Source organism: Ceratotherium simum, chromosome 6 (genome assembly GCF_057802395.1).
Source record: "Ceratotherium simum simum isolate JZ-2026a chromosome 6, ASM5780239v1, whole genome shotgun sequence".
In the NCBI taxonomy this organism is placed as follows: domain Eukaryota; kingdom Metazoa; phylum Chordata; class Mammalia; order Perissodactyla; family Rhinocerotidae; genus Ceratotherium; species Ceratotherium simum.
Window position 1 is genome coordinate 8,606,401 of NC_141905.1, and position 15,271 is coordinate 8,621,671.

Genomic DNA, 15,271 nt, shown 5'->3' on the forward strand with positions numbered 1-15,271 from the left:
AGAGTAGGTGCTCAACAAAGGTTAGCTAAAAGCATCACTTGACTGTGTTTTTGCAGCCTCGCCTAAATCCTGCACAACTACACCCACAAGCTGGGGTCAAACTGCAGCCTGGGGGGGGTTCTGCTCACCCGCAAGCTCCACGCACAAGCCTAGATATGTACTCCGCAGCTCTCAGAGCCTTTTCTCACACTGTATCTTCCTGCTGACATGCTTCTCCCTTCCTCTCTGCCTGTTTGAATATGACCCAGGCCTGGCCAAGGCCTCCCGATGATTTGAAGTCATCAGCCAGCCTGGGAGCCCAAAGGAACCCCCAGAATAGCACACAGTGCAGGGCTGGGCACCATGGCAATTGGCATGGACTCCTACTGGAGCAGAGAGGGCCAGGGCCAGGGGCTTTGCAGAGGGTAAGGCATCCCTTCCCTGTCTCCGTCTCTCCCCACCTCTCACCCTCCATCCCATGAAGCTCTTTGCCCTGAAGGGAGTGGTTTTCTGACGCTCGAGGGGTCACAGACCTTTCCTACTAGCCACTGGCTCCTCTGAGCTCCCTCTCTGAGCTGTGCACGCAGATCTCAGCCTCACCTGTCCATGCACGCTCAAGTCCATGGCCAGCCGTGGGCACTTTTCTGTACCCACTTGGGCTGGAGACCCAGGACATGTCCTCTGCGAGCTCACAGATATGCAGGGAGGGGACCAGATCAGGGCTCCTGGGCTGGACTGGCTGTGACTGCTTGAAGCATGGGGAGTCTGGGGACAATGGCAGGGTCATGTGCTGTGCAGTAGGAGGCAGTGGGTATAGTCGGGGGGGCAGTCCAGCTCTGGGCTCCGGTACCGTGTGAGGCCAGCCTGGTGGACAGAGCAGAGGTTCCTTGTGTTGTCGGTGTGAGGAGTCCTGGAGAGTAGGAGCTCTGTCTGAGCCACTCTCACCCCTGCCAGACGCAGGGCCAGCACTGTTAGAGGGTTAGGGAGCTTGGGATAATTTTATGAGCAGGGCTTTGATAAGCAGAGTAGGAGAAGGGCCCCCATCCAGGGGACGGCCTGTGCAATGGTGAGGAGATGAATGTGCACAGGTGTCCAGGGAGCGGCAGGAGGATGGAGCGAGGTCCATGCAGGGATTCAGGGAAGGTGATCCCAGAGAGGCAGCAGAGGAGAGCCAGGGGGGCCATGTTTGGAAGTTTGGATTCTACCTCGTGGGCAGTAGGAGCCGTTTCAGGTTGAAGAGGGTGACACGGTGACTGCACCACACTTAAGAAGCAGAGGGAAAGGGAATTTCCCCAGGGCTGTGACCGGGTCTCATTCACCTTTAGATCCTCAGAGCATGGCCCAAAGCCTTGAGGTTGATGAGACCGAGGCAAGAAAGCCCAAGAGGCCGTGGAGAAGGTGAGGAGTCATCCTGACCCCATAGGGATCAAGAACGTTCCTGAAAATATGCTGCTCCCCAAACCCTCATTCTAGATAGGAAGCGGGGGATGGATGACCCGACAATGGGCTGGCTTGCTGGTCTCCCTCCTTCCCAGAGTGGAAGGCCTGCTGTGAGAGACATCTCTTTCCCGGATTTGCAAGAAGTGAGAGGAAGGCGATGAGTGGGGACTGGAGACTCTTTCCACATGAAGATATGTGTGGACACCTCTCGGGAGCCTGGAGAAATCACCTGGGCAGAGCAGGGAGCAGCACAGGTGGTCTTAGCATCCATGTGCTCAGCAGGGGTTGAGGAGACCCAGGGGAGGGTCTTAGGGATTGCCCTATTTGAGGCTGACCGCACTGGGAGAGGGAACTCGCCATGTGCCTGAGTGGCAGTGCAGCCCAGAGAGGCCACGGTGAAGCCACGAGCAGGGAAGAGCAGACAGGACCTCATCAAGGGCCGCCCCAGATCCATCACTGGACAGAAGAAACCATGGGTGCATTCCTGGTGTGGGCCCCCATAGCAGCATCGGGCCGTGTATGGACTCAGCCTCCCACTGACTGGGGAAGGTGCTGCTGTGTCTGATTCCAGCCCACGGGTAGGACCTGGCTGGTGAACAGAGGCTGCGGGAGATCCTGAGTTTGCTCCCACACATTCCCTGGACTTCAGGAAGGCAGATTCCAAACAAATGTGAGAGATGGTGGGCGTAATTCTTGGCCTGAAGCTCTGGAAGAAGAGAAGCCTCCAGAGCCAGGGGCTCTGAAAGGGACAGTTCTTACCCAGCAGTCACTGGGGTCCCTGTGGGGAGGGGAAGGGGCTGGAGCTGAGGGGTGCACATGGCTGCACATGCAGAGGGCTGCATGCCTAGGCTCAGAATTGAGGGGCACAGAGCTGAGCACAGGAAATAGAAGGGCCAGCACTCAGGACCAGGGCTGCCAAGTGCCCACCTTGATGCTGGGCAAGTGGGAGTAGGGAGAGGCTCCACTGTCGCCTTGGAGGAGTTTCAGAGTGTTTCTCTCTGACAAAAAGAATAGCATCTGGACAGGGACCTTGAATTTAAATACTTGCGGGGACCAAGGGGGTTAAATAGGTGAGAGAGGCCTGTGGCAAACCAAGAGGGCAGCTTCTCAGCTCCAGCTAATTCCTGCAGTGTGAGAATGTGAACTCGCCACCAGATGGTGTAAGTTAGGATTCAATTTGGCCACATGTGACAGAAAACCCAAAATAATAGTGGCTTAAAGACATTGGAGTTTTCTCTCTTCCCTATGTGTACCAGAAGTGAGCCAGCCAGAACTGACACATGGCATCTAGGGGTTCTTCCCTCTCACTGCCAGAGTGTGGCCCTCATCCTCATGGTCCAAATGGAAACTAGAGCTCTGGCCATCACACCTGTGTTCCAAGTAGCAGGATGGAGGAAGGTGGGCAGAAGGGCAAAGAGCAAATGTTATTTATCTTTAAGAAGGTTTCCTGGAAGCTTTCATATAGTGTTTCTAGATCTTGTTGGTGGAATTTAGACACATGACTACCCCCAGCTGTAAGGGAGGCTGGGAAAGGTAGCTGTAGTTCCGGTTGTCCCTGTGCCAAGCTAAAAACCAGACCTTCTGCGACTAAATGGAGAATGAATATTGTGATATGCAGCTAGCGGTCTCTGCCACATAATGCCCCTTTGCCTCCAAATATGCACCCCATCTTCCCATGCGGAGAATGCTCTGGGCTTTGGTGGAGGGGATTACCCTGCAACCTTGCACTTCGTCCCTGCACAGCATCCAGCCCAGAAGTCTGGATCTCTGGGCAATGCACAGCCCTCACCGTTAGGTCCTGATGCCCACACCGTGTCTGGAACCGTGGAGAAAGAACACAATCACCACAATAAACTCCTGATTGGGAGAAGGGAAACACAGCAGCACCAGCCGTGGCCACGGTCAGGTCCCACTGGGCAGGCTTTGTGAGCCAACCTGTGCTCGGGGGAGGAAGCTGCCTCAGTGGCTTTCAGCCGCCTGCCATCTGGCCAGCCCAGCTCTATTCCAGGAGGAACCCCATGCCCAATGTCCCCTACGGAGAAGTCAAACTCCCTTAGCGGCATGTCGCCGGCACAATTCAGTGGCTTTTAGCCTCTTTGTCCTGATGAGGTCCACATGCCTGAAACGGCCCCAGTGGCTCATCTAGATGCAGTTTCAGGGTGGTCTGGCCCTTCTGTCTGCCCTCTGCATTGAAATAACTGCTGGGGTGGCGGGAGGCAGGGAGAGCAACACTCTTACTCCCTGACTCAGATTTTCGTGAGAAATTGACTAATTTTAAAATTTCTGCAACTAATGCTTGAATATTGTAGTTCAGGACAAGTAAACATGCCTGTGTGCCAGACATGGCTCTCAGGTGCCAGAGTGGGAGATGCTGTTGGATGGGGATTTGGAGCTCCTCCCCTGGCATAGGCTGGCCTGAGGGTCACGTCCATGGAGAAGGCCCCACATAAGCCTCCTTCATCCTGGCAGGCAGGACCAGTGACCACACATCTGGTGGCAGAACTGGCCACAGCTGGAGAGTGGGACTCTTGCAGGGACCCTGAGGGTGAGCTGGTCCCCGGGATTAGCACAGAAGCTCGGGCCAGCCTGGCTGACTTCACAGCCCACCCACTGGGGTGAGGGGCAGGGTCAGGACTGGCTCAGGATCCAGGTGTCCTATGTGTGTGAGCCTACCTGCCGTGTGTGGGGCTCTGCGGAGGGGACTCCAGGCCTGGGGCCGGGCAGGTGCCAAGGCCTTGCTTGCCTGCCCTGCAGACTCCACCAACCGGGACTCACTGGACATGATCGAGCGCAGCATCTGCCTGGTGTGCCTGGACGCCCCGGGAGGCGTGGAGCTCAGTGACACCAACAGGGCTCTCCAGCTCCTCCACGGCGGAGGCTGCAGCAAGAACGGGTCAAACCGCTGGTATGACAAGTCTCTGCAGGTAAGTGTCCGTCGTGGCATGGCCAGTGGCCTGAGCTTGCGTGTGCTCACGTCCAGCAGGCTCGCTCACTGGCACTGGCCTCTGCTGCCTTAGATGCTGCATCTGGGGCCGAGGGAGCTGAAGGGCTGGAGATGAGCCATTGGTGTCAGCCCCTGACCTGGCCAGAACTCTTCTCAGAAGCAAGTGGCCAAACCCGACTCAAACTCCCTAAACTTTCTGTAGCCTGTGCCAGGCCTGTGGGGCCTCTGGGTCACATCTGGGGCTCACTCACCATCTCCCATCACACACTGTAAGGTGGGCGCATGCTGGGGGCTCCCACCAAACAAGTCCTCCACACATTCAGCAAGAATCATGTCTGATGCCCAGAGATGTCAGCTTTTCTGAATTTCCATCACCCTGGCCTGGCCATTTTGACTCACCTCCCTCCATCCCTGAGAAGTAGGACAGCCCAGCATTGCCACAGAAGAAAAGTCATAAAATGAAATAAAGCAATCTATATATTTTTCATTCACATGACATTAGCCCAGAAACAAGACATTCACTTTGGCTGGGAGAAAAACACTCACGCAGATGGGGATGAAGTCGAAGTTGAGCCGTTCATCCCTGGCCCTCCATCCTTTTTTCCCCAGCATACCAATCCTGGATCTAATCTTGTTTGTTTTTAAGGCCACCACAGTTTCACAATGTCCATGTTAAATAGCAGCCAATGATCTCTGTGCTTTGGGTTAGCATTGCTCACACTAATAAGCATTTCTAGGCAGCATCGCATTTTTTTCTTCTCTGTCCCCTACATTCTACAGGTTATCCCTTTTATTGGTTTGCATATTGATTCTGCTATTTCTGATGAGTTCTCTTGCTGCCGCGCTGGCTGTTTCAGCCTCCACCAGTGGTGCTAATGGCTTGTAATCTTTCATGGAGCAGCTGGGGGAATAATGATATAATGGTTGTACAGGACCTGAATCATACTAAGCATTGGTAGCAGTTTTTAAAAGGTGCCGTTTTCCTCTCTTTTCTTGTAGTGACAGGGACAGAAAAGCACTAATGCGTGGGTGGCACAGCCCTACCTTCCGCCTCACGTGGGTGACCATGTGCACTTATAGGCTCTTTTTAAAACAGGCAGGACAGGTGGTCAGGTGAGCTGGAGAAGCCAAATAGCCTCCATGGAGCTGACCTGAAAGGACGGAGAGCTCGTCTCGGGAGGGAAATGCAGGGGACACCAGGGGAGGGAGGAAAGAGCCTGCAAGGGATGAATTTTGAGGGAAACTCTGTGGGAAGTTTGTTTGAGAATGGGAGTAAAATTCGGACAGCTGACACATTATGTGAGAGATCAGGGAGGCACGGAGTCAGCTCAGGTGTGTGCTGTGTGCTATGGTGCTCGGAAGGGGTTTCATAAAGATTTTGGTAGCGTGTTTGTTTGTTTGTTTGTTTGTGGATGGTGGACTAGTATCTCCTGAGTGTGATGCTGTGCCGAGATGGGCTACAAGGTGGCCCCACTTTATCTGGGTTATGCTTTAAGAACCACATTTCATTCTTCTCATTATTTGCTGCCAGTACTTTGGTACATACTGAGCATATCCCTTTCCCGAGTCAGCTGAACACAGCCTTTGTGAATTCATAAAAAAATCGTTAAGTCATCCTTACAGTCGCTGTGGACTTTTCGTATACCTTCTCTCCAATGCTCACACCCATCCTGTGAGCTGGGCCTTATTGGATCCATGTTAAATGAGAGCAAACTGAAGCCAGAGAGTTGAAGTGTCTTGTCAAAGCTCTCCCAGCTGGCAAGAGACAACAGCAGAACTGGAATCCGGGTCCCTGACTCGAAGCCCGGGCAGCAGTTAATGGGGCATCCTTCACTCCCATCAAGGGATATTTTAATTCTCCCTAGGAATCTGCACACCATCCAAATTGAACCGTTATCTTTTTTTTTCTTTTGTCATCCCATTTTTTTTTTTGTTTTTTTGTCTTTTTTGGCGAGGAAGATTAGCCCTGAGCTAGAAGATGATCCCTGAGCTAACATCTGTGCCAATCTTCCTCCACTTTGTATGTGGGATGCCACCACAGCATGGCTTGAAGAGCAGTGTATGGGTCTACGCCCGGGATCCGAACCTACAAACCCTGGGCTGCCAAAGCAGAGTGTGTGAACTTAACCACTACGCCACCGGGCCAGCCCACAAACCGTTATTTTTATTCACTTGTTCAACAAACTTATTGAACACCTTTATGGGGTGGACACTGGTCTAGATCCTGGGAATAAAATCAGTGGTGGCTAAACACACAGCATCCATCAGACACGTAATCACACAACGCAGTACAGGATGGTGGCCCTGCTGCCCTGTGAAGGGCTAACAGAAGCTGAAGGAGCTTCCCCACGGCCTGGGGAGAGTGTGCATAGCCTCAGCGTGAGCTGTCAGGAGTCACTGGGCTGCTTCAGCAGCAGGAACTCTGGGCTCCACCTTCACTGCCCAGAGCATTCTGGGAAGGAGGTCACCCAGTTTAGAGCTGTCTTGAGGCCCCCATATTCTCAGGCCATGCCAATTGTGTGCAATATTCTTTTCAGGAGATAATGGCTTTGGTGTCCTTGGAGGAGAAGTCCCTCTGAGAGTCTGGGGGCACCTGGCCTGGAGCCAAGAGGCTGGGTTGAGACGCTGACTCTATGAGAGGTCCACTCACCTCTCTCTTCCCTGTTGCAGTTTGTGGTGGGCCGAGACGGCACCTGCGGTGTGGTGTGTGAACACTCCCCATTCGACGGCATCGTCCTGGTGCAATGCACGGAGCACCTACTCAAGCACATGTGAGTCTGGGGGCAGTGTCCCTCCAGAGCAGCCATGGGAGGCAAAGCCAGACTGCTGAGTGGCCACCTAGCCAGGCCAAAAAAAATGTGGGTGGCCACCGGGGGGCTGCATTAGTCTGGGAGGTGTCATAGCAAAAGATGAGTTTGAAAACCAGCTTGAATGAGACATCATACACTTTGTTGGCCATGGATAGAAGGGGCAGCCTGGACAACACGTTTAGGGCAGTTGGCAAAGAATTCTCAGCTAAAAAGGAATATCTACTTTGGTCCAGGGAAGCCCAGATCAATACCTATTGCTTATCCCAAGTCAGGGCTGGGCTGACTATTGAGCTGGCACAGAGGAAGGTCTCTGAGCTGCACCTCTTTCCATCCCTCGGGCTGGGTCTCTCTCCCTAGCTTCCAAGCTGGCCAGACTGAGTGCTTCTCTGTCCCTTAAACACACCAGGTTCCTTCCTCCGTTCACGATTTTGTCATTCTCTCCTTCTAGAATCTTCTCCCTGAATCTAAGTTCTAAATCTCTTCCACGATTTAGGAACTTTTTAGAATCACTGAAAACCCAAACCAGCCCTCATAGACAGAAAACACAATTTGCTTCTTCAATTTCTCTCCAACTGTTTTATAAGTGTTAGTGGTGTAACATGGTCGAAAGGGAAAACATGAAAGGAAATATTGGGCTTTGGAGTCAGGCAGAACTGGATGGAATCCTGGCTCTGCCACTTACTGATTTGGGTGGCCTCTCTGAGCCTTAGTCTCTTCATCTGTGCAATGGTTTGTGGGGGGCAGCTCATACCCACTGAAACTGCAACAGCTAAGATGACTGCAGGGGGCAAAGAAACATGCAGGGCCCCAGGAGGTTGCCTCTTTGTGCCCGCAGGATGCAGAGCAGCAAGAAGCTGGTACGAGCCGACTCCATCAGCGAGCTCCCCGCCCCCAGGAGGCTAAGGTGGAAATGCTCCCCAGAAATTCAGGGCCTCTTAGCCTCCTCGGCAGAAAAACTTCAACGGTAAGGAGAAGCCCAAGTCTCCTTTGGGGTGCTGCTCTGGGGCCACCACGTGCCCACCCTACACCCTCCGTCCCAGCTCATGAGGCACGCTGGAAGCTTCCAAAGACCTCAGCTCCTCTGCCTCCCCTCACCCACCTCCACCCCCATCCTCTCATGGAAATGTAGTCAAACTAAAGGGGAGTTACAACTCCCAGGATATAACCTTGCTGAAGTGTCCATCATTTCCATAAAATGCAAACGTGCAGCTATTTTTTTTCACAGATTCACCTGACTGAGCAGAGTCAAGGCGGGGAAACCAGCCCCTGCTTTCAGAGAGTAATAAACAGCTAGTTTGAATAGGTCATTTGAATCCAAGCTATTTCCATTTGCCTGAATTTACACTGCAACTTTCCTCAAGGGGCGGGGGCAGTTCAGGCCCTAACGGGACCAGACCGGAGGGCCAGAGATGGGTGTGGGCCCCTTGGGTGGGCCAGCCTTGGCACAGTGGCGAAGTGTGGTGGGAACCATGGGCTGGCAACTAGATCTGGACCTTGGTTGTTCACTCCCTCATTCAGTAAGTGAGCATGAGTGCATTCATTCATTCACTCATTCATCAACCATGTGCAGAGCTCTAGTGTGTGCCAGGCCTGTGGCAAGGCTCTGAGGACACAGAAATGAATGTGCCATGGGCCTGCCCACCACACGTTAGTGGAGGAAGTGGACCCCCAGACCAAAACAAGTGTAATGCAATAAGTGCCAAGACAAGAGAGAGAAATCCAGACCCAAACCTGCAGAGGACACAGGAGCTACATTCTGCCAGGACATTGAGGGAAGGCTTTGCAAAGAGAGGCCTTGAAGGATGGATAGGAGTTTGTGGGGCAGGCAGCTGGGGAAGAGACAGACAGACAGCTTGTTCAAGCTTGTACAGGTTCATAAAAGATCCAGGCTGGTTTGGAGACCAGCAAGTGAGAAAATGGCCAGAACTGGGGCCCTGAAGGGAAGGTGGGCCACACGTGAAGAGCTTCACTGTCCTTATGTTACGGGGCTTGGAAGCTGTCCTACGGCGGTGACGATCCCCTGGAGGCTTTGTGCAGGGGGTTTCGGGGAGCCCATGAGGAGACGGTGAGAACAGCACAGGTGAGCAGGACAGTGTGGCCAGGCTCGGGGGGTGGGGAGCACAGTCCACTGAGAGCGACTGTGGAGGGCAACTGGCTTTAGCAGGGGAGTGGGAGAGGCCGAGGGTGTTGTCTATAAAATGGTGCTGATAGCTCAACCTTACGGGGCTGTTCTTAGGATAAGCAGGCCACTAGAAGAGTGAGTGGGTGGGCTGGTGATCTCTGGGTGGAGGAAGGCACCCACTCATCTTCAGAGATTCAAACAGGCCGCACGTGACCCTGAGGTGCTCCTTCAGGAGGGAGAGAGCCAGGAGAGGCTGTTGGTGGGGAAGCACCAGGAGCCTCAGAGGTCCTGAGCTGCCTGTGGAAGGGGGTAGGGTCTGAGTGGGTAGTGCTTGGGCAAGAGGTCTCCAGGTGGCTGTGGTGACCATGAGCTCAGCCTGTCTGGGGACAGTGGTCAACAGGCTGGACTGAGGGGTGAGTCCCCCTGGTCCCCAGAACCTGACACAGTGCCCCTGAGAGCTGAGCTCACATGAGGCAGGGGGAACAATTCAAGGAGGGGCAAGCAGGGAGCGTCTGCGTCCTGAGGGAGTGTATGAGTGGGGGACCAGGTTGGCCACCCAGGGCTCTGCAGCCACACACAGCTGGTGGACAGATGGTGTGGACCTGGCTGGACATTGCTCCAGCGGGTATCAGCCCAGACCCCAAATTCTTCATGAAGGAGAAGACTGGTCAATATCGGTGGGGAGAGACCAGTGCTCAAGTGTCTCAGTGTAGACTCAGGGAGTCTTCCTGTTGCTCTGACAATGATTCGTGGGCAGCAAGGCCTGGGCATGTCACGGGAGGCTCAGCAGTAGTTTCTGAGTAAAGTGGGTTTTCGGTCACCCTTGCTGTGCTGACGGTGACCAGCCACCAGGCTTCAGGCCTTTCTTCCTGAGGCACAACAGGGAGGAGTCTCAGTGAGGAGATGCGGCTTGCAGCCATCTGAGAAATGGGCTTTTCCCCGGACAAAGGACAAAGGGAGTTTGTTGGGTCTGGCAGGTTGGCCAGGATGCCAAAAGAATCCATAGGGATGCTGGACACACCTTCCCAAACAGGTCAGATAAATGGCCTCTTTCAGGCCTACTTTTGTGGGCAGCAGCTTCTCGGACTTTGTTTGTGGGCAGTGCTCTCCCTGTCCTTGCAAATGTCTCTCGTGCCCCTCCCTGCAGCCAGGCTCACCTCCCCGACCCCAGAGCAGGGCCACCACCCTGCCTGGCCAAGCCTCACCTTCAGCTCAGAGTAACCGTGGTGCTGCGTGCCCTCTGCCACTTCTGTATGTCAAGGCCTGTCTCTGACACCCCGATACATTCATTGCGGCAGGGACGATGGAAACTTCCAGAGCACTAGGATGTAGACCAGGCTCAAGAAACTTGGTCAGACTCTGTGGTGCGTGCATTCTATTTTGCATGCAATGACAGCATCTTTTCCTTTTCTTCCACAGAATAGTAAAGAATCTTGACTTCACTGTTTATAAGTTTGACAACTATGGGAAAACATTCATTAAGAAGCAGAAATGCAGCCCCGATGCTTTCATTCAGGTTGCCCTCCAGCTGGCCTTCTACAGGTGAGCAAAGCCTGCCGGTGGAATGACTCTGTGCCAGGTGGGCTGACTGACAGCTGCTCTGGACTCTAAATCTAGAAACATCCTGGAGGGAGGGATGTCTTTCTGTGGGCCTAGAGGACAGGACAGGAGGATGACCAGGGAAGGCTGCATGGAAGGAGATGCCGCCTGAACTGGGTTTCAAAGCATGAACCCAACCTCAGAAAAGAGAAGGAAAGATGGGGCAGTCAGGAAACTGTCTGAGCAATGGCCCAGGGACACAGAGCTCACAAGGCCCAGACAGGCAATGGGGAGGCTGCCCTCCTCCTGATCTCACCCAGGCCACCTGGGCCCCTATAGCTGTGACCTGTCCTCCCCAGTTTTCCTGGCCTTGAGAAAAAAATGGAACCAGCATCCCCCCAGGGGGTCAAGTCAAAGATTTTGGACTCATCCTTGATTCATCCCTGTCTCTCATCCCCCACATCCCATGTCAGTTCTCCAAATGTCTCTCAAACCCATCCTCTGTTCTCCACCATCGGCCCCTCCCAAGCCCCTGTCATCTCGTGCTTGCTCAACTGCAGCATGCTCCCCTGGGGTCTCTGCCTCCACTCTTACCACAATAATCCCGTCTTCATGAAGTGTGAACTTTGAAATATGCAAATCAGATTCTATCGCTTACCACCTCGAACCCTCGCAATGGTTCCCACCACGCTTAGAACAAAGTCCAGGCTAAGAAAGGCTCCCTGTGAACTGGCCTCACCTGGGGCCCTCCCGCCAGGCTCTCTCACCGTCCAGACCTTTGCTCTGGCTATGCCTCTGCCCACCCACCTGTCACCACCATTCTTCACAGGCCAGCTCCTCCCACGGCTCAGATGTCAGCCCTCAGAGGCCTTTCCTGACCCCCTTATCTAAAGCAGCCTCCGCCCCCTGCCCCTCAGTTCTCCATCATACCGCACGGCATTCTCTTTTTCTTTCATGGCGGTGGCTGTCCATGTGAACTACCTTGTCTGTTGATTTGTTGACTTTGTTTTCTAGACTGTCTCCCCTAAGCGTGCCACTCTGGGCATCTGGCACGCCTGGCACAGAGTAGGCATCAGGCACTGAGTCACAGACATGAGAAGATACTGCAGGAGTTTTAGCAGGAGGTGGCATGGTTATATCTGTGGTTTAGAAAAATCTGCATAGTGGTAGTTGTGTTGGGGGAGGGGTGAAGAGTAGGGAGTAAGGGTTGAAGACAGGGTTGGAAGACTGACTGGCCTTTTATAGGAGGCTAAAACTAAAATGCAAAGTAGATCTTCCTCAAGACAGCCTGGCTCCTGTTGGTTCCCGAGCTCCAGAAGCACGAGCCCATAAACCGGCGCGGGCAGTTAACAGCACTGCCCCACCAGCACTGCTTTCAGTTGACAACATCCGAGGGGGCACTGCAATAAAGCTGGGGCCAGGAGGTCTTCCTAACGAGCAGGCAGCACCCGTGTGGACACGGCATCCCAGATCCCAGTGTCCCCCAGGGGCCATAACTCACAGGGAAGGGAGCGAAGCCACTCTGAGCGTCCATCCTGTCAGGACTCCTTGGGGAAGGCTGATCTCATCGCACATGAGGTCTGTGCTCATCGCAAGGTCACAGAGACCTCACCGGCATTGAGCTGTGGCAGGACCTGGAGTCTGGAACCGCAGTCAGTGCCATTCTGACACTCAGATGGCATGTGGCTGAAATGGGCCAGGAGGTGAGGGTCCTGCTGGAGCCACAACTGGGGGCACTGTTCGGTGAGCACTTCAGACTCAAAGCCCAGAGGGGCCAGTGGACCCTGCACAGAGCACCCCACCACCCTCCAGTGATCTTTGCTGTCACTGGACATGGCGAGGAATGGACACGGTCAGAGTCTCCTGGGCTCACTGAGTAGCCAGAGTATGATCTGCTTCCCATGAAGAACATTCTTCAGAGTCTAAGCTGTAACAGATTTTTTAAAAGGCCTACTCCTAGATTCAGCAGAAACCTAGAAGCTGCCTAAGTTGGGGTTGATCAGTGACCAGCCAGTAATGGCATCTACTTTTGTGCTCGGCGTGGTGTTTGCCTCCAGGAGCCATAGAGATACAGGAAACGAGCTCCCTGCCAGAGACTTGGGGAAATGAGACATAAGTGTACAGGAAGTTTATTCACTTGCTCGCCAGGCAACTTGCACAGCTCCAAGCACTGTGCTAAATCAGACTTGCCCTTCCTCCTCCTGGAGCTTACCCAGTGAGGGAGAGGCATGCCCTGAAAAGGCCAAGACGCCTTTGTGACTTTGGGCTGTCACTGCCCCTCTCTGAGCTCCGTGTCTGAGCTCCCTTCCCCACCCCCAACACCAAGGACTTTACTGACTGGTGAGAAATGTGTGTGCCAGCTAGATGTGCAAACCTAGGGATGCTCACTCAGTTCACAAGGCTAAGGAAGAGACTTTCCCTGTCTGGCAAGGGAGCAGCCACTGCTGCTCTGGTCACAGACATCAGGGAGGAGAGGCACAGCCATGGCACCCACGGGTCTGCTGGAAGTCCAGCTGCCTCTGGACAGGGGGGCCTGTGCAGCAGTTTACACCCATGACCACAAAGGTCCCCTCCCTGCTTCTGTCCGTAAGTCATGCTTGAATTGTTTTAAATAAAACAGGATTCCCTCAAGGGTTTGAATGATTAATTATGCAATTATTCCATTCTGTGCTATTAATCAAACACACATCAGGTTTTGCAGAAAATTCTAGATTTCCCACCAGGTTGGGATTTTTTTTAAAAAGCTACCAGTCACTTCTTCTTTATTTTATACCCACGCAGAATCACCAATCACCAAAGTGTACATAACTCTTCATATTAGAGACCCCCCAACATTCATCTCTGGGAAATCTCCTCCAGAATTCTATTAACATTAAAATGAAATACTGCGCCGAGTCAAGTCAGAACTGTAACAATAAAGCCCGCTGAGGCTGTTTTTCTTTCAGCCTTTATGATTCCCTGAGAACGCATCACGTTTGCCATTCGTCCTCCATCTTACGCAGGCTCCACGGGAGACTCGTGCCCACATACGAGAGTGCGTCCATTCGCCGATTCCAGGAGGGCCGGGTGGACAACATTCGGTCGGCGACTCCAGAGGCACTGAGCTTTGTGAAAGCCATCACTGACCACGAGGCTGCGGTGCTGGTAAGTCCTGCTCCATCTGAGGCCCCTCAGCTGTGAGCTGCCTGTCTGGTCAGCTCCCTGACGACCAGCTCCTTTGGCTTCTTCGTCAATGAGCAGCCCCTCAACGCCCCATGTACTGCGTCTCTGGTCTGTTCTCAGGATTCGGAGAAGCTGCTGCTCCTGAAGGATGCCATCCGAGCCCAGACCGAGTACACCGTCATGGTGAGTGATGTGCTGGCCTCTGGCTGGAGCTCATGACTGCGGGCTGTGCCCAGAGCTGCGCCTGCAAGAGTGGAGCCCCGGTACAGGCCCGGGTGAGAGTTGGGCCACCACCTGCCCCGCGACTTGCAAGGCCACCCCACCTTCCAGAGCCTCCTTTTTCTTAGTTTTAGAACCCAGGTAACACACCACTCCTGGTTTTTACACGAACTTTACAAGAATACAGTGAATGGCCTTTGAAAAAACAATACTGATAATTACAGCACCCAATATGTACAGCACTTTACAGTTTATACAACTAGAGCAGTTAAAGGTGACGGGATGGTGCCCAGCCTGGCAAACTGTGGTAGCTTGCACACTTTGCACAATCGCAAGTGAGGCAGTATTGATTCTCACCCAGGGCTAATTTTGCGTTATTATTCTCTGTGTATTTATTTATATTGCCTGTGAATAAAAAGTCTCTATTGAAAATTAATAGTGAAATCAAAATTGTAAGGGAAATGTTTCCCTAGTTTAGGGAAATAATTTATTTTCTAGCACTGCGAAGCCACCATTTGCATACAAACGACAGAGAATAAGCTAGTACTTGGGCTGGTGATCAATATATTAATTGCAAATCATTCTAATACAGTCTTTGAAGGATCGTACAACCTATGAAAAGGAGTTGACGGAATTTCATTGCGAATGCTTGAAAGCAAGTATAACACATCTCTGGGTTTTAGAACCAGTCAATGTAGACTTTTCTCTAATTCAGTGGCTAGGTCCCTAATTCATTTGAAGTGTTTGTTCTCTTTGGGGAAAATCAAGCTTGCTCTCATGTATTCAATGGGTATTTTTTGTTTTCCTGCTTTATGCCAGGCAAGGTGCTGGGTGCTAGGAAATAAAAAATGCAGCCCATAAGCCCTGTCCTTAGAGAGTTTACCCTGTTGGTGGGAGGAGAGGCCCTTAAATGTAAATCCCATCCTATGTGAAAAGAGCTCTCGGGAAGTAGTAGACAGCATGGAGGAGCAAGCTCACTCCTCTGCTTGGGAAAGCCAGGAAGACTTCCCAGAAGAAGTGGTGCTTGATATGAGACTTGAAGGATGAGGAGGTGCT

General features: G+C 52.9%; 1 protein-coding gene across 1 annotated transcript in view; it reads left to right on the forward strand.

Annotated features, from left to right (window-relative positions):
• The window catches only part of CHAT (choline O-acetyltransferase), a 46,368-nt gene that overhangs the window by 25,896 nt on the left and 5,201 nt on the right, over positions 1–15,271 (forward strand). The window contains exons 7-12 of the mRNA XM_014789033.2: positions 4,174–4,343; positions 7,034–7,134; positions 8,009–8,137; positions 10,715–10,837; positions 13,837–13,978; positions 14,117–14,179. Of these exons, the coding sequence (XP_014644519.2) occupies positions 4,174–4,343; positions 7,034–7,134; positions 8,009–8,137; positions 10,715–10,837; positions 13,837–13,978; positions 14,117–14,179 (728 nt within the window). The remainder of the gene's footprint in view (positions 1–4,173; positions 4,344–7,033; positions 7,135–8,008; positions 8,138–10,714; positions 10,838–13,836; positions 13,979–14,116; positions 14,180–15,271) is intronic.